Source organism: Anomaloglossus baeobatrachus, chromosome 4, assembly GCF_048569485.1.
Source record: "Anomaloglossus baeobatrachus isolate aAnoBae1 chromosome 4, aAnoBae1.hap1, whole genome shotgun sequence".
Taxonomy (NCBI): Eukaryota; Metazoa; Chordata; class Amphibia; order Anura; family Aromobatidae; genus Anomaloglossus; species Anomaloglossus baeobatrachus.
Window position 1 is genome coordinate 660591531 of NC_134356.1, and position 19387 is coordinate 660610917.

The following is a 19387-nucleotide window of genomic DNA, read 5'->3' on the forward strand; positions in this document are numbered from 1 at the left end:
TCAGGCAACGGGCAGAGGAGAGCGCCGTTAGGTCTGTACGTTATTTTCTGGATCCTGACCTTCATGATAGCTGAAGACCTCCATGCTCGGCTCTGTGTAAGGATTGTACGCAGGCTTGAAACGCAATTTAGTGATTCCTAAAAAGACAAAAACAAAAAAAACAAAAAAAAAAAAAAACAAACACCAATTAGTCTCCAACATGGATACTAGGAGAGAATAAATAATTTCCCTCCAGACTCAAAGGATTTCACTAATACTGTATGGCAATGGTGTGTATAAGTGCCAAAGAGAAAGACTAAAGATCAAATTATGCAAAAATACCTCCACAAACAACTCAGATTACAGGAAATATAAAATACATCCAGTACATAGGGGCAGTATTATAGTAGTTATATTCTTGTACATAGGAGCAGTATTATAGTAGTTATATTCTTGTACATAGGGGCAGTATTATAGTAGTTATATTCTTGTACATAGGGGCAGTATTATAGTAGTTATATTCTTGTACATAGGGGCAGTATTATAGTAGTTATATTCTTGTACATAGGGGCAGTATTATAGTAGTTATATTCTTGTACATAGGGACAGTATTATAGTAGTTATATTCTTGTACATAGGGGCAGTATTATAGTAGTTATATTCTTGTACATAGGGGGCAGTATTATAGTAGTTATATTCTTGTACATAGGGGGCAGTATTATAGTAGTTATATTCTTGTACATAGGGACAGTATTATAGTAGTTATATTCTTGTACATAGGGGCAGTATTATAGTAGTTATATTCTAGTACATAGGGGCAGTATTATAGTAGGTATATTCTTGTACATAGAAGCAGTATTATAGTAGTTATATTCTTGTACATAGGGGGCAGTATTATAGTAGTTATATTCTTGTACATAGGAGGCAGTATTATAGTAGTTATATTCTTGTACATAGGGGCAGTATTATAGTAGTTATATTCTTGTACATAGGGGCAGTATTATAGTAGTTATATTCTTGTACATAGGGGCAGTATTATAGTAGTTATATTCTTGTACATAGGGGCAGTATTATAGTAGTTATATTCTTGTACATAGGGGCAGTATTATAGTAGTTATATTCTTGTACATAGGGGCAGTATTATAGTAGTTATATTCTTGTACATAGGGGGCAGTATTATAGTAGTTATATTCTTGTACATAGGAGCAGTATTATAGTAGTTATATTCTTGTACATAGGGGCAGTATTATAGTAGTTATATTCCTGTACATAGGGGCAGTATTATAGTAGTTATATTCTTGTACATAGGGGGCAGTATTATAGTAGTTATATTCCTGTACATAGGGGGCAGTATTATAGTAGTTATATTCCTGTACATAGGGGGCAGTATTATAGTAGTTATATTCTTGTACATAGGGGGCAGTATTATAGTAGTTATATTCTTGTACATAGGGGGCAGTATTATAGTAGTTATATTCTTGTACATAGAAGCAGTATTATAGTAGTTATATTATTGTACATAGGGGCAGTATTATAGTAGCTATATTCTTGTACATAGAAGCAGTATTATAGTAGTTATATTCTTGTACATAGGGGCAGTATTATAGTAGTTATATTCTTGTACATAGGGGCAGTATTATAGTAGCTATATTTTTGTACATAGAAGCAGTATTATAGTAGTTATATTCTTGTACATAGGGGACAGTATTATAGTAGCTATATTCTTGTACATAGGGGGCAGTATTATAGTATATTCTTGTACATAGGAGCAGTATTATAGTAGGTATATTCTTGTACATATGGGCAGTATTATAGTAGTTATATTCCTGTACATAGGGGGTAGTATTATAGTAGCTATATTCTTGTACATAGGAGCAGTATTATAGTAGTTATATTCTTGTACATAGGGGGCAGTATTATAGTAGTTATATTCTTGTACATAGGAGCAGTATTATAGTAGTGTGATAAACCCCAAAACAAACATATGCTGTGATTGTAGTTTTCTACATACCCAGTTTGGTGAAGAATTCCTTCAGTACACCCATGAGGTCTCCTAGGGTGAGTCCCACATCAGCCACTACACCTTCTATCTGGTGAAATTCGGCTAGGTGGGTGGCATCCAGAGTTTCGTTCCTGAATACTCTGTCAATGGAGAAATATTTCACTGGTGTGAACTCCTTCTACATTAGAGAAAGAAGAACAGATATTATAAACGATACACACATCTGACTTTTGCCAGCGGGAGGTAAAGCAGCTCCACACCGCAGATCACCAGTCACCCACAACACACTGCAGCTGCACGCACCTGCTGAGCAATTTTGTAGAGCATCCGAGCACTGACCGCCGTGGTGTGCGTCCGTAGGAGATTCTTCTTGGCCTCATTTATGCTCCAATCATATTTATACCTGTAAAGGGAAAATTCGTTACATGTGCACATCATACAAAGTCTGCCCCTCCCATCACAGGGTGATAGTCAGGAGGGAGGAGCTATGTGATATGTAGTCAGCTCCTATAATAAAGTGACAGAGGGAGGAGCTGTATGATATGCTGTTTGCTCCTACATCAAAATGACAGAAAAAAACACCGCGATCTCTCACCCTTGTGATCCATATCCTCCCTCAGAATGAACTTTCTTCACTCGCTCTAGATAATCCATTGGAAATTCTGACGCCATCGCTGGATCTGAAGGAAACAAAACGATAAAATCTTTCTAGAAAAACAATACTGATGGGGAATAGTCTAAGGGGTTGTGTGGCTGTGGCGCTCAGCCTCAACCGGAGCCTGGAGTGATGAGGCAGAGTAGCGGCGCTCGTCAGGGAGGGGGATGAGGCAGAGCTGCGGCGCTCGTCAGGGAGGGGGATGAGGCAGAGCTGCGGCGCTCGTCAGAGAGGGGGATGAGGCAGAGCTGCGGCGCTCGTCAGAGAGGGGGATGAGGCAGAGCTGCGGCGCTCGTCAGAGAGGGGGATGAGGCAGAGCTGCGGCGCTCGTCAGAGAGGGGGATGAGGCAGAGCTGCGGCGCTCGTCAGAGAGGGGGATGAGGCAGAGCTGCGGCGCTCGTCAGAGAGGGGGATGAGGCAGAGCTGCGGCGCTCGTCAGAGAGGGGGATGAGGCAGAGCTGCGGCGCTCGTCAGAGAGGGGGATGAGGCAGAGCTGCGGCGCTCGTCAGAGAGGGGGATGAGGCAGAGCTGCGGCGCTCGTCAGAGAGGGGGATGAGGCAGAGCTGCGGCGCTCGTCAGAGAGGGGGATGAGGCAGAGCTGCGGCGCTCGTCAGAGAGGGGGATGAGGCAGAGCTGCGGCGCTCGTCAGAGAGGGGGATGAGGCAGAGCTGCGGCGCTCGTCAGAGAGGGGGATGAGGCAGAGCTGCGGCGCTCGTCAGAGAGGGGGATGAGGCAGAGCTGCGGCACTCGTCAAAGAGGGGGATGAGGCAGAGCTGCGGCGCTCGTCAGACGGGGGGATGAGGCAGAGCTGCGGCGCTCGTCAGAGAGGGGGATGAGGCAGAGCTGCGGCACTCGTCAGAGAGGGGGATGAGGCAGAGCTGCGGCGCTCGTCAGAGAGGGGGATGAGGCAGAGCTGCGGCGCTCGTCAGACGGGGGGATGAGGCAGAGCTGCGGCGCTCGTCAGAGAGGGGGATGAGGCAGAGCTGCGGCGCTCGTCAGACGGGGGGATGAGGCAGAGCTGCGGCGCTCGTCAGAGGGGGGGGGGATGAGGCAGAGCTGCGGCGCTCGTCAGAGGGGGGGGGATGAGGCAGAGCTGCGGCGCTCGTCAGAGGGGGGGGATGAGGCAGAGCTGCGGCGCTCGTCAGAGGGGGATGGAGCTCTGAATATATAGTTATTGGTTACAGCACTTTGGTACGGACCCTGCAGGAAGAAGGTGTCGTGTTGGTCTCGGGCCGGATGCTGCTGAGGCTGGAACAAGGCGTCGAAGTTCCAGAAGGAGCTTTCTATGAAGTTATTTGTCGGCATCTCTGTAAATCTGGTAAAACAAAAAGTATAATGGAGTCTCCGGACACACAGAGCGGCGGTGACGGAGGCTCCAGGAGGCCACTTACCCCATCTCTAAGAAGATCTGTCTGAACTGCGTGCGGACCTTCATCAGCGGGTGCAGGTGCCCACATTCTGGCATCACTCCCAAGGCGTTGAAGTTATAGGCCTTAAATTTCTTTTCTTTCCAAGAACCACTGCAAACAGGAAACAATGAGGAAGGCGAGAGGGGGAGGGGGGAGATGCAGCTGCAGACGTCTATCCACAGACCATGATGCATTGCAGCAGCGCGACACTGACCTGGCGATCATTTCTGGAGTCAGGTCCGTCTCCTGTTTTGTAATACTCGTGCTGAAGCCTTTACCCTTCGTCACCCAGTAGGTTTTAATAGTCCTGGATACAGATGAAAAAGATAATTATCGTCTGCTCACCGCCCTTTTAAGAGAAAAAGCTGATCATTCACAGCTCAGAATTCACAATTCAAAATACACTTTTTTTTTTTTTTTACTTCACCATGCTTTATATTGCAGGACTGCTCATCTAGATCCCAGTATATAAACAGTGCAAAATTTGTACATAAACTACAAGGAATTGGGGGTAAAAGTTGCACATAAACAAAACCTAATGAACCAGAAATAAGTAGGAGGAGCAATGATATCTGCGTTAACCGCCTCCAAGATTTGGACGCAGTAACTTAAGTGTTAATTATTATTATACGTTCAGTAGCGGCAAAGTTTCTGATATCAGCAGAAGGTGCCGGCTTTGAGCGACAACTAAAATTCCCCTAGAAAGGCCAGGATCAGAGTTCTCTCTAATCCGGCCCACTGAACCCCCTTAGATGCTACAGGTGATAATGTCCGCAGCATATAAACAGTTTGACAGAGGAAGAACCCTCCAGCGATTAAACTTTATAGGCGCTGCTGGCTTTCCAAAGTAGTTGATGGCTTTTCTAAGCTATTATCAAAGGGATCTATTCTTTTTAATCTCTTTATTAATGACCTTGTGGATGGGATTGAGAGTACAGTGTCAGTCTGTGATGACGACACCAAACTATGTAGGATATTAAAAACCTCAATAGTACAATATTTTTGGTCTTTTTTTGTTTTATTCTTTCCTTTCTTCCAAGAGCAATAACCTTTTTTATTTTTCCATCATTTTAGCCATGTGAGGGATTGTTTTTTGCTGGATGAGTTGTTTTAAATGAAACCATTAGTTTTACCATATAAATGTACTGGAAAGAAGGGAATTTTGTTTACTTACCGTAAATTCCTTTTCTTCTAGCTCCAATTGGGAGACCCAGACAATTGGGTGTATAGCTTCTGCCTCCGGAGGCCACACAAAGTATTACACTTAAAAGTGTAAAGCCCCTCCCCTCTGCCTATACACCCTCCCGTGCATCACGGGCTCCTCAGTTTTGGTGCAAAAGCAGGAAGGAGGAAACTTATAAATTGGTCTAAAGTAATTTCAATCCGAAGGAAGTTCGGAAAACTGAAAACCATTCAACATGAACAACATGTGTACACAAAGAACAACAGCCCGAAGGGAACAGGGGCGGGTGCTGGGTCTCCCAATTGGAGCTAGAAGAAAAGGAATTTACGGTAAGTAAACAAAATTCCCTTCTTCTTTGTCGCTCCATTGGGAGACCCAGACAATTGGGACGTCCAAAAGCAGTCCCTGGGTGGGTAAAATAATATCTCGTAATAAAGCCGTAAAACGGCCCCTTCCTACAGGTGGGCAACCGCCGCCTGAAGGACTCGCCTACCTAGGCTGGCATCTGCCGAAGCATAGGCATGCACCTGATAGTGTTTCGTGAAAGTGTGCAGACTCGACCAGGTAGCCGCCTGACACACCTGCTGAGCCGTAGCCTGGTGCCGGAAAGCCCAGGACGCACCCACGGCTCTGGTAGAATGGGCCTTCAGCCCTGATGGAACCGGAAGCCCAGAAGAACGGTAGGCTTCGAGAATTGGTTCCTTGATCCACCGAGCCAGGGTTGATTTGGAAGCCTGTGACCCCTTACGCTGGCCAGCGACAAGGACAAAGAGTGCATCCGAGCGGCGCAGGGGCGCCGTACGAGAAATGTAGAATCTGAGTGCTCTCACCAGATCCAACAAGTGCAAATCCTTTTCACATTGGTGAACTGGATGTGGACAAAGAGAAGGTAAGGAGATATCCTGATTGAGATGAAAGGGTGATACCACCTTAGGGAGAAATTCCGGAACGGGCCGCAGAACCACCTTGTCCTGGTGAAACACCAGGAAAGGAGCTTTGCATGACAGCGCTGCTAGCTCAGACACTCTCCGAAGTGATGTGACTGCTACTAGGAAGACCACTTTCTGCGAAAGGCGTGAAAGAGAAATATCCTTCATTGGCTCGAAGGGTGGTTTCTGAAGAGCCATCAGAACCCTGTTCAGATCCCAGGGCTCTAACGGACGCTTGTAAGGAGGGACTATGTGACAAACCCCCTGCAGGAACGTGCGTACCTTTGGAAGTCTGGCCAGGCGCTTCTGAAAAAACACAGAGAGCGCTGAGACTTGTCCCTTAAGGGAGCCGAGAGACAACCCTTTTTCCAATCCGGATTGAAGGAAAGAAAAGTAGGTAAGGCAAATGGCCAGGGAGTAAAACCCTGATCAGAGCACCAGGATAAGAATATTCTCCACGTCCTGTGGTAGATCTTGGTGGACGTTGGTTTCCTGGCCTGTCTCATAGTGGCAATGACCTCTTGAGACAACCCTGAAGACGCTAGGATCCAGGACTCAATGGCCACACAGTCAGGTTGAGGGCCGCAGAATTCAGATGGAAAAACGGCCCTTGAGACAGCAAGTCTGGTCGGTCTGGTAGTGCCCACGGTTGACCCACCGTGAGATGCCACAGATCCGGGTACCACGACCTCCTCGGCCAGTCTGGAGCGACGAGGATGGCGCGGCGGCAGTCGGACCTGATCTTGCGTAACACTCTGGGCAACAGTGCCAGAGGAGGAAACACATAAGGCAGTTGAAACTGCGACCAGTCCTGAACTAATGCGTCTGCCGCCAGAGCTCTGTGATCTTGAGACCGTGCCATGAATGCCGGGACCTTGTTGTTGTGCCGAGATGCCATTAGGTCGACGTCCGGCATCCCCCAGCGGCAACAGATCTCTTGAAACACGTCCGGGTGAAGGGACCATTCCCCTGCGTCCATGCCCTGGCGACTGAGAAAGTCTGCTTCCCAGTTTTCTACGCCCGGGATGTGAACTGCGGATATGGTGGATGCTGTGGCTTCCACCCACAGCAGAATCCGCCGGACCTCCTGGAAGGCTTGCCGACTGCGTTCCGCCTTGGTGGTTGATGTATGCCACCGCTGTGGAGTTGTCCGACTGAATTCGGATCTGTTTGCCCTTCAGCCACGGCTGGAACGCCTTTAGGGCAAGATATACTGCCCTTATCTCCAGAACATTGATCTGCAGGGAGGACTCTGGCTGAGTCCAGGTATCCTGAGCTCTGTGGTGGAGAAAGACTGCTCCCCATCCTGACAGACTCGCGTCCGTCGTGACCACCGCCCAGGATGGAGGTAGGAAGGATTTCCCCTTCGACAATGAAGTGGGAAGAAGCCACCACCGAAGGGAGGCTTTGGCTGCCTGAGAAAGGGAGACGTTCCTGTCGAGGGACGTCGACTTCCTGTCCCACTTACGGAGAATGTCCCATTGAAGTGGACGCAGATGAAACTGCGCAAAAGGAACTGCCTCCATTGCTGCTACCATCTTCCCTAGGAAGTGCATGAGGCGCCTCAAGGGGTGTGACTGGCCTTGAAGGAGAGATTGCACCCCTGTCTGTAGTGAACGCTGTTTGTCCAGCGGAAGCTTCACTATCGCTGGAAGAGTATGAAACTCCATGCCGAGATATGTCAGTGATTGGGCCGGTGTCAGATTTGACTTTGGGAAATTGATGATCCACCCGAATCTCTGGAGAGTCTCCAGAGCAATGTTCAGGCTGCGTTGGCATGCCACTCGAGAGGGTGCCTTGACAAGCAGATCGTCTAAGTACGGGATCACCGAGTGTCCCTGAGAGTGTAGGACTGCTACCACTGTAGCCATGACCTTGGTGAAGACCCGTGGTGCTGTCGCCAGGCCGAAAGGCAGTGCCACGAACTGAAGGTGTTCGTTCCCTATGGCGAAACGCAGGAAGCACTGATGCTCTGGTGCAATCGGTACGTGGAGATAAGCATCCTTGATGTCGATTGATGCTAGGAAGTCTCCTTGGGACATTGAGGCGATGACGGAGCGGAGCGATTCCATCCGGAACCGCCTGGTTTTCACGTGTTTGTTGAGCAGTTTTAGGTCCAGAACAGGACGGAAAGATCCGTCCTTTTTTGGCACCACAAACAAGTTGGAGTAAAAACCGTGACCCTGTTGCTGAAGAGGAACCGGGATCACCACTCCTTCTGCCTTCAGAGTGCACACCGCCTGAAGAAGAGCATCGGCTCGCTCGGGGGGCGGAGATGTTCTGAAAAAACGAGTCGGAGGATGAGAGCTGAACTCTATCCTGTAACCGTGAGACAGAATGTCTCTCACTCAACGGTCTTGTACCTGTGGCAGCCAGGCGTCGCAAAAGCGGGAGAGCCTGCCACCGACCGAGGATGCGGTGTGAAGAGGCCGAAAGTCATGAGGAGGCCGCTTTAGAAGCGGTTCCTCCGGCGGTCTTTTTAGGATGTGACTTAGACCGCCATGAATCGGAGTTCGTCTGACTCTTCTGTGGCCTGTTGGACGATGAGAATTGAGACCTGCCCGCGGGCCGAAAGGACCGAAATCTCGATTGTACCTTCCGTTGTTGAGGTCTCTTCGGTTTGGGCTGGGGTAAGGATGAGTCCTTTCCCTTGGATTGTTTAATGATTTCATCCAATCGCTCACCAAACAAGCGGTCGCCAGACAATGGCAAACCGGTTAAGAACTTTTTGGAAGCAGAGTCTGCCTTCCATTCACGTAGCCACATGGCCCTGCGGACTGCCACCGAATTGGCGGATGCTACCGCCGTACGGCTCGTAGAGTCCAGGACAGCATTAATGGCGTAGGACGCAAACGCCGACGCCTGAGTGGTTAATGACACCACCTGCGGAGCAGAGGCACATGTGACTGCATTAATCTGCGAATGACAAGCTGAGATAGCTTGGAGGGCCCATACGGCTGCGAATGCCGGAGCAAAGGACGCGCCGATAGCCTCATAGATGGATTTCAACCAGAGCTCCATCTGTCTGTCAGTGGCATCTTTGAGTGAAGCCCCATCTTCCACTGCAACTATGGATCTAGCCGCCAGTCTGGAGATTGGAGGATCCACCTTGGGACATTGAGCCCAACCCTTGACAACGTCAGGGGGGGGAAGGGATAACGTGTGTCCTTAAGGCGCTTAGAAAAGCGTTTATCTGGACAAGCTCGGTGTTTCTGGACTGCCTCTCTGAAGTCGGAGTGATCCAGAAACGTACTCATTGTACGCTTAGGAAACCTAAAACGGAATTTCTCCTGCTGAGAAGCTGACTCCTCAATTGGAGGCGCTGGGGGAGAAAGCTCCAACACCTGATTGATGGACGCTATAAGGTCGTTCACTATGGCGTCTCCCTCAGGTGTATCTAGGTTGAGAGCGGCTTCAGGATCAGAATCCTGATCTGCCACCTCCGCTTCATCCTCTAGAGAGTCCTCCTGCTGAGACCCTGAGCAGTGTGATGAAGTCGAGGGAAGCTCCCAGCGAGCCCGCTTAGGCGGTCTGGGACTGCGGTCCGTGTCAGAGACCTCATTTTGGGACCTATGAGTCACCCCAGGAGCATTTTGCTGCTCCAACTGCGGGGGGCCTGGGGTCAATGAAACAACAGTGCCCGGGGCCTGAGTTACCGGCCTGGACTGCAAGGCTTCTAGTATCTTAGCAGACCATTTATCCATACTCTCAGACAGTTTGTCAGCAAATACTGCAAACTCCGTCCCTGTCACCTGGACAGTGGTAGCAGGTGGTTCCACTTGGGCCACCAGTGGCAGCGGCTGCGGCTGAGTAAGTGCCACAGGGGCCGAGCATTGCACACAATGAGGATCGGTGGAACCTGCCGGTAGTATAGCCGCACATGAAGTACAGGTTGCAAAGTAAGCCTGTGCTTTGGCACCCTTGCTTTTTGCGGACGACATGCTGTTGTCTCCTCTGAGTACAATGCAGGAGGGTATATAGCCAAAAATCAACAGTGCGACCGTACAGTGTAAATGTACAGCATATAAGCATATATATATATATGTACACTTCGGCACTCAGTGGGGCCAGCACCCAGGTGCTGCTTACCGACCGCTCAAAGCGGTTGTGTGATCACCAGATTCCCTGCCTGGGCCTCCCAGAGCCGTGTTGTCTCTCCTCTCCAGCGTCAGAAGTGCTGACAGGAATGGCTGTCGGCGTTCTGTGGGGAGGAGGGGGCCGTGGGCGTGCCCCAGAAAGTGCGGGAATCTGATGCCCCACTGTGCTGAATGAGGGGGGAGGAGGATACACAGTATGCTCCAGCCCTCAGCGCTGATGTCCTGTGCAGCGTCCCTCCCTTCCCCTGACTGGCAGGCCCGGGGGCGGGAGTATGCGATACTAGGCCGCAAAAGCCGGGGACTAAAGTTATAAGCGCGGCCGGCAAATAAGCGCGGCCGGCGCGGTAGTCCCCGGCGCACTAACACACCCAGCAGTGCTGCGGTGTGTATGGCACAAGCGCTCCATGCGCGGTCCCCCAGGGGGACACAGAGTACCTCACAGTAGCAGGCCTTGTCCCTGACGATACCCGGCTCCTGTCCAGCAGATTCCCCAGGGGCTGCGGAGGGAGCACGGTCCCAGTGCCTGGAGGCCGATTAGGATCCCACTTCACCCAGAGCCCATTAAGGGATGGGGAAGGAAAACAGCATGTGGCTCCTGCCTGTGTACCCGCAATGGGTACCTCAACCTTAACCGCACCGCCGACCAGAGTGGGGTGAGAAGGGAGCATGCTGGGAGCCCTGTTATGGGCCCTCTTTTCTTCCATCCGACCTAGTCAGCAGCTGCTGCTGACTAAGCTGTGGAGCTATGCGTGCATGTGTGCCTCCTTCGCACAAAGCATAAAAACTGAGGAGCCCGTGATGCACGGGAGGGTGTATAGGCAGAAGGGGAGGGGCTTTACACTTTTAAGTGTAATACTTTGTGTGGCCTCCGGAGGCAGAAGCTATACACCCAATTGTCTGGGTCTCCCAATGGAGCGACAAAGAAAAGGGAGATTAATTCTAAGTGCGGTGAAATTGCAAAAAAAAAGTACGATTTCATGACTGTTTTGGGGGTCATTAATTCAGTGTAATTCAGCTATATAGTAAAACTGATGTGTGGATGTGATGCCTGAGGTCGGTGCGAGTTTATAGACACCAAACATGTATAGGTTTACTGTTATCTAAGGGGTTAAAAAAAAAATGTAGACGCTTATCCAGAAAAAGAATTTTGCTTTTGCCGCCATTTGCTGTGACTCATAGCGTTTTCATTTTTTGGGATCTGGGGCTCAGTGATGGCTTATTTTTTGCATCTTGAGCTGATGTTTTTCATTATACTGTTTCTGTGTAGATGTGACGTTTTGATCGCTTGTTATTGCATTGTAATGCACTGTTACGGCGATCAAAAAAAAATGTAATTTTGGCGTTTAAAAGATTCTTCTCGCCAAGCCACGCACCGATCAGATTAATTGATTTCATATTTTGATAGATCGGGCATTTCTGAACGCAGCGATACCAAATGTGTATATTTTTACGGTTTTATTTTCAATGGGGCAAAACCTTTAGGTTATTTTTTTTTTTAAAAAAATTTTTTTACATTTTATTAATATCACCGCACAGTCTGATCACTTGTGCATTTCTGCCGATTCCAACATTTCTGTTTTTGGCTTTTTTTATTTTCCCCTCCTCTTCCTAGAGCAAAAACGTTTATATTTTTCTAACCACATAAAAACGTGGTCTATATGAGGCCTTGTTTTTCAAGGGACGGGCTGTACTTTTGAGTGCCACCATTCATTCTGCCATAGTGACCTGGAAAATGGCCTGTTTTTTAATGTATATATATGTATATATATTTGTGGAAAAAAAAAAAAGAAATATAGATATATTTATTTTTTTAATATATATTTTATAAAATATATATATATATTTTATAAAATATATATTAAAAAAATAAATATATCTATATTTCTTTTTTTTCACAAATATATATACATTAAAAAACAGGAGTTTGTAAAAAAAATAAAATAAAAAAAAAGTGTGTGTGATTATATATATATATATATATATATATATATATATATATATATATATATATATATAAAAATATAACCAGAAGTTTGTTAAAAAAAAAAAAAAAAAAAATTGAGGGGTGTGGGGGGAATTGCCTCTTTCCAAGACCTATAATGTTGTCCCTCTTCGGGTGATGGAGGCGTGTGACGGCTTATTCTTTGCTAGGTGAGACCACGTTTTTATTGATACCATTTTGGCACAGATATGACATTGTGATCACTTGTTACAACATTTTTAGTGGTATTGCAATGACTCAAAAATGGTAATTTTGGTGGTTTTGATCTTTTTTTCTGTTTATGGTGTTTAACGATCAATTTAACTATTTTTAGATCTGACTTTTCCGAACTTTGAGATACACATGAGAAGGAGTCCCCGTATCCATTAGTCCCCGTATCCATTAGTCCCACACTTCTATGAAAGGTTATTCAGGGACATAGCTGATAATGGAAGGTACAACACTGCCCTCCGGTGGACGAACTGCAGAATGCAGCCACGCTCTGGATACATGAAGATTTCAGGGTCTGTTCACCTTTTACAGTTTAAATATAGAATTAATTTATTTTGTGACTCACTTTATAGTGACATTAATTCCACAGGGCTTAATTACCCCTCTGAGATCCACTCGATGTCGTCACTCACTGACATCAAGCAGGGAATGGAGGCAGATTCCCCTCATTATAAAGCACAGATCTACCTGATGATCCCTCCACACCAGATTTAGTTGCTGCTTGTAGCAAACATAAGCACCACGTACCTGGTGAGCTACTGCTTTTATATCAGAATCATTCTGAAAAGTGATGCTGTAGTGTAAAGCATAGAGGACAAAAAATATAAATATTCTGAAGCTATAGCTGAATGGAGTCACTGATCACCGCTGTGCAGTAATGGAGCAGAGTTGTACGTCCAGCGCTGACGGGGCAATGGTTAGCATTAGAGGCGGTGTGGCAATGATGGGCGCCAGCGCCGGGCACTTACACTTCGTTGAGCAGTTTCCTCTTCTTCAGCTCGCTCTTGTCCTTCTCGTTCACATTGTCAGACTTTCCTTGCAGGATGAGCTGCAGCTTTTCCTTAACCGTGTCCTCTACCGTATCTACCTGGGGAGGGGGGAGAACAGCAGTGACTGGTTCAGTAATGCCGCCATGGTGGGCCGTAGAGATCCAACCGGTCCCCATATGCTGCTCTTAAAGGAAAACTCCAGCAAAAACTGGTGCCCTGCATGACGCCTGGTGTGGACCCCGAGGGGGCAAATTATTGCGTCTTGCTCCACCCCACAGGCCAGGAGTGACCGGGTCAGTCTCCTCAGAGCGGTCCTTAAAGAGCAGACCATCCCAAAAAAACACCAGCCGAGGAGAGGGGAGAGGGGGGCGCAGGCACACCAGCTGAGGGGAGAGGGGGGCGGGGGAACACCAGCCGAGGAGAGGGGAGGGCAGGGCACGGGCACACCAGCCAAGGAGAGGGGAGGGGAGAGGGGGGCGGGGGAACACCAGCCGAGGAGAGGGGAGGGCAAGGCGCGGGCTCACCAGCCGAGGGGAGAGGGGGGCGGGGAAACACCAGCCGAGGAGAGGGGAGGGCAGGGCGCGGGCACACCAGCCGAGGGGAGGGGAGGGCGCGGCATGGCACAACAGCCGAGGGGAGGGAAGGGCAGGGCGTGGGCACACCAGCCGAGGGGAGGGAAGGGCGCGGCATGGCACAACAGCCGAGGAGAGGGAAGGGCGCGGCATGGCACACCAGCCGAGGGGAGGGTGCGGCATGGCACAACAGCCGAGGGGAGGGCAGTGCGCGGCATGGCACAACAGCCGAGGGGAGGGCAGGGCGCGGCATGGCACAACAGCCGAGGGGAGGGCAGGGCGCGGCATGGCACAACAGCCGAGGGGAGGGCAGGGCGCGGCATGGCACAACAGCCGAGGGGAGGGAAGGGCGCGGCATGGCACAACAGCCGAGGGGAGGGAAGGGCACGGCATGGCACAACAGCCGAGGGGAGGGCGGGCAGCGCGGGCACACCAGCTGAGTGGAGGGGGGGCGTGCGGGCACACCAGCCAAGGGGAGGGGGGCCAGACCACCCCTTTAATACCTTTTACCCTATACATAGCTCACAAAGAGACTCACCGTCCTGAACACACGGGGGCCGCCTTCTGCCCCTTTATCCAGACGGATCCAGCGATTGGACATGGCCTTACTGAAGCCCACCTTGGCGATGGGGAGTTTCTGTAGGAGACAAGATGGAGGAGCTCAGGTAATAATCACAGGGACGTCCTCTATAAAACATCTACTGACTTAATGGAAAACTGCGCCCAGTGCGGATTTATGAGGGGAAAGTGAACAGCCTCTACAGCCAGACGAGGGGTGCAATGTGGTCATCTGACAACGAGTCACAGCGGAGACTATGGTGGGGGATCAATGAGCTGGGACCACCGCTAATACACACAGAATTCCCGAGCTCACACATACAAGTCCCGGTCCTGCCACAGGGAGCACCATCTCACGACTGAGGGGAAAGCGGTGCGGCCATAACCATGACACCACAACTCCCAGCATGTCGCTCTTCCTGTGCAGTCTATAGACGAGGACTGGCTGTCAATCATCAGGCAGGGGGCGGTCCGGACACACCCAGAGGACACCTGCCCTTATTTGCATACAGACCCACCCTACTGACAGTTTCCCTCTAGTTCTGTAATTCGGGGGGACCGACACTCACCATCAGCTCGCTCTGCAGAAGGCCCTCTTTGGGTAAGCTCTGGAGCAGCCGGACCTCGTGACTGCCGCTGTCAGCGATATCCTGCCCCTCCGCACTCAGCTCCCACTTCTTGCTGGATCTCTGCTCCGCCTCGATAATCTGAAGAGAACGAGACGACATGACATTGAGAACACACCACCGCGAACCCCCAAAAGAGGACTCCCTGCTGCACCCCATGGAGCTCCATAGGACCGGCTGCCAGCTGGGTCATACAGCCAGCACCGACTCAGCTCAGGAGCGATTCTGGGGGGGAAAGGGGGGGGGGCATCACCAGACCACATGAATCCCCGTGTATAGGACAAGCTAATGAGGGAAAAACAAAAATATAAATAACTTTTTGAAAAATATTTTTAAAAAAAATCTAACAAAAAAAAGTTTCCTTTCTATAAAAGAAGAATAAATTCCGCGTTGTCGCCTTTCTGCTATTTAACCTGTAAAGTAACAGCTGGAAAAAGAATAAAATAAAGATATTAAAAATTACTGGTTTTTGGTCGCCGCAATAAAAAAAAAAATCAAAATGATGAACATAGCCAGTAAGAACCCGAAACCCGAGCGCTGGCACCGCTGCACCGACGGCAGCAGGAGGAAACGAAGACAAAAAATAAACGCAAAAGCAAAAATTGGTTGTGTCCCCACGGGATCAGCGTGGCCACCGCCGCGTCTCTAAGGAGATCAAAGTGGCCGCCGCATCTCTAAGGGGATCAGAGTGGCCGCCGCATCTCTAAGGGGACCAGAGTGGCCGCAGCGTCTCTAAGGGGGGCAGGGTGGACGCCGCATCTCTAAGGGGACCAGAGTGGACGCCGCATCTCTAAGGGGGTCAGAGTGGCCGCCGCATCTCTAAGGGGATCAGAGTGGCCGCCGCATCTCTAAGGGGATCAGAGTGGCCGCCGCATCTCTAAGGGGATCAGAGTGGCCGCCGCATCTCTAAGGGGGTCAGAGTGGCCGCCGCATCTCTAAGGGGATCAGAGTGGTCGCCGCATCTCTAAGGGGGTCAGAGTGGCCGCCGCATCTCTAAGGGGATCAGAGTGGCCGCCGCATCTCTAAGGGGATCAGAGTGGCCGCCGCATCTCTAAGGGGATCAGAGTGGACGCCGCATCTCTAAGGGGGTCAGAGTGGACGCCGCATCTCTAAGGGGGTCAGAGTGGACGCCGCATCTCTAAGGGGGTCAGAGTGGACGCCGCATCTCTAAGGGGGTCAGAGTGGACGCCGCATCTCTAAGGGGATCAGAGTGGACGCCGCATCTCTAAGGGGATCAGAGTGGACGTTGCATCTCTAAGGGGGTCAGAGTGGACGCCGCATCTCTAAGGGGGTCAGAGTGGACGCCGCATCTCTAAGGGGGTCAGAGTGGACGCCGCATCTCTAAGGGGGTCAGAGTGGACGCCGCATCTCTAAGGGGGTCAGAGTGGACGCCGCATCTCTAAGGGGGTCAGAGTGGACGCCGCATCTCTAAGGGGGTCAGAGTGGACGCCGCATCTCTAAGGGGGTCAGAGTGGCCGCCGCATCTCTAAGGGGGGCAGGGTGGACGCCGCATCTCTAAGGGGGTCAGAGTGGACGCCGCATCTCTAAGGGGGGCAGGGTGGACGCTGCATCTCTAAGGGGGTCAGAGTGGCCGCAGCGTCTCTAAGGGGGGCAGCGTGGACGCCGCCACGTCTCTAAGGGGATCAGAGTGGCCGCCGCATCTCTAAGGGGGGCAGGGTGGACGCCGCATCTCTAAGGGGGGCAGGGTGGACGCCGCATCTCTAAGGGGGGCAGGGTGGACGCCGCAGCGTCTCTAAGGGGATCAGAGTGGCCGCCACGTCTCTAAGGGAGGCAGGGTGGACGCCGCAGCGTCTCTAAGGGGGGCAGAGTGGACGCCACGTCTCTAAGGGAGGCAGGGTGGACGCCGCAGCGTCTCTAAGGGGGGCAGGGTGGACGCCGCCGCGTCCTTAAGGGGTCAGAGTGGACATCACCGCGTCCTTAAGGGGTCAGAGTGGACATCGCCACGTCCTTAAGGGGGTCAGAGTGGACACCGCCGCGTCCTTAAGGGGTCAGAGTGGACGCCGCCGCGTCTCTAAGGGGGTCAGAATGGCTGCTGCTCCTTCCCCCATATGGTTTGAGCTACTTCCTCCATTTGCAGGATCTCCGCTTGCTGTCAGTGAACGATATCCCTCTGGTTTCTATGTAGACACTGCACAGACGGGACACTTCTCACCATCTCTCCGCCGTGCATGCTGGGACTTGTAGTCCCCCCCAGCTGCCATACGTTTCGATTGCATCATCCGGGAAGCCTCACCTCTCCCAGGGACTGCAGACTCTTGACTGCGCCCACCACTTGCTGGTGATCCACCCCCAGAGCCCCCGCCAGCTGCAGACTGTCCAGACCCCCGCACTCGCCATCCTGCAGCTTCTGGAGCACCAGCTCCGCTACCGTGTTATCAGCCATGCTGCCGGCTTCCCTACTGCGCATGTGCCGGAAACGTCAATCAACGAGTCCACAATGCTTTGCGAGTGTGCGCCATCTTGGTACTCTACTCTCTAGTACCTCGTGTGAAGCTCAGTGTCCGCCATCTTGCTCCTCTTTTCTTACGTTTCCTAAGAGTGTGGTGTGTGCACAGCTCCCTCTGGCGGTGCCCGTCCGCATAGCACACAGCTCCCTCTGGCGGTGCCCGTCCGCATAGCACACAGCTCCCTCTGGCGGTGCTCGTCCGCATAGCACACAGCTCCCTCTGGCGGTGCCCGTCCGCATAGCACACAGCTCCCTCTGGCGGTGCCCGTCCGCATAGCACACAGCTCCCTCTGGCGGTGCCCGTCCGCATAGCACACAGCTCCCTCTGGCGGTGCCCGTCCGCATAGCACACAGCTCCCTCTGGCGGTGCTTGTCCGCATAGCACACAGCTCCCTCTGGCGGTGCCCGACTGCATAGCACACAGCTCTCTCTGGCGGTGTCCGACCGCATAGCGCACAGCTCCCTCTGGCGGTGTCCGACCGCATAGCACACAGCTCCCTCTGGCGGTGCCCGTCCGCATAGCGCACAGCTCCCTCTGGCGGTATCCGTCCGCATAGCACACAGCTCCCTCTGGCGGTGCCCGTCCGCATAGCGCACAGCTCCCTCTGGCGGTATCCGTCCGCATAGCACACAGCTCCCTCTGGCGGTGCCCGTCCGCATAGCACACAGCTCCCTCTGGCGGTGCCCGTCCGCATAGCACACAGCTCCCTCTGGCGGTGCCCGTCCGCATAGCGCACAGCTCCCTCTGGCGGTGCCCGTCCGCATAGCGCACAGCTCCCTCTGGCGGTATCCGTCCGCATAGCACACAGCTCCCTCTGGCGGTGCCCGTCCGCATAGCGCACAGCTCCCTCTGGCGGTATCCGTCCGCATAGCACACAGCTCCCTCTGGCGGTGCCCGTCCGCATAGCACACAGCTCCCTCTGGCGGTGCCCGTCCGCATAGCACACAGCTCCCTCTGCCGGTGCCCGTCCGCATAGCGCACAGCTCCCTCTGGCGGTGCCCGTCCGCATAGCGCACAGCTCCCTCTGGCGGTGCCCGTCCGCATAGCACACAGCTCCCTCTGGCGGTGCCCGTCTGCATAGCACACAGCTCCCTCTGGCGGTGCCCGTCTGCATAGCGCACAGCTCCCTCTGGCGGTGTCCGTCCGCATAGCGCACAGCTCCCTCTGGCGGTGTCCGTCCGCATAGCGCACAGCTCCCTCTGGCGGTGCCCGTCCGAATAGCGCACAGCTCCCTCTGGCGGTGCCCGTCCGCATAGCACACAGCTCCCTCTGGCGGTGCCCGTCCGCATAGCACACAGCTCTCTCTGGCGGTGCCCGTCTGCATAGCGCACAGCTCCCTCTGGCGGTGCCCGTCCGCATAGCGCACAGCTCCCTCTGGCGGTGCTCGTCCGCATAGCACACAGCTCCCTCTGGCGGTGCCCGTCCGAATAGCGCACAGCTCCCTCTGGCGGTGCCCGTCTGCATAGCGCACAGCTCCCTCTGGCGGTGCCCGTCCGCATAGCGCACAGCTCCCTCTGGCGGTGCCCGTCCGCATAGCACACAGCTCCCTCTGGCGGTGCCCGTCTGCATAGCACACAGCTCCCTCTGGCGGTGCCCGTCTGCATAGCGCACAGCTCCCTCTGGCGGTGTCCGTCCGCATAGCGCACAGCTCCCTCTGGCGGTGTCCGTCCGCATAGCGCACAGCTCCCTCTGGCGGTGTCCGTCCGCATAGCGCACAGCTCCCTCTGGCGGTGTCCGTCCGCATAGCGCACAGCTCCCTCTGGCGGTGTCCGTCCGCATAGCGCACAGCTCCCTCTGGCGGTGTCCGTCCGCATAGCGCACAGCTCCCTCTGGCGGTGTCCGTCCGCATAGCGCACAGCTGGCTGACGCCTAGGGCTGTGCCTGTGAAGAGAATAGGCATACCGTACGTCCTGTCACTGAATGAAAG

At 52.1% G+C, this 19387-nt stretch overlaps 1 protein-coding gene across 1 annotated transcript in view; it reads right to left on the bottom strand.

Moving 5' to 3' along the window:
- Positions 1-17420, bottom strand: part of FARSA (phenylalanyl-tRNA synthetase subunit alpha) — a 29624-nt gene extending 12204 nt beyond the window's left edge. Inside the window, exons 1-11 of the mRNA XM_075343121.1 lie at positions 17247-17420; positions 14936-15073; positions 14347-14445; positions 13216-13334; positions 4260-4352; positions 4028-4156; positions 3836-3951; positions 2577-2661; positions 2285-2384; positions 1991-2159; positions 60-137 (exon numbers count right to left, since the gene is read on the bottom strand). Coding sequence (XP_075199236.1) covers positions 60-137; positions 1991-2159; positions 2285-2384; positions 2577-2661; positions 3836-3951; positions 4028-4156; positions 4260-4352; positions 13216-13334; positions 14347-14445; positions 14936-15073; positions 17247-17420 — 1300 coding nt within the window. The remainder of the gene's footprint in view (positions 1-59; positions 138-1990; positions 2160-2284; positions 2385-2576; positions 2662-3835; positions 3952-4027; positions 4157-4259; positions 4353-13215; positions 13335-14346; positions 14446-14935; positions 15074-17246) is intronic.
- Between the last annotated feature and the right edge of the window lie 1967 nt (positions 17421-19387).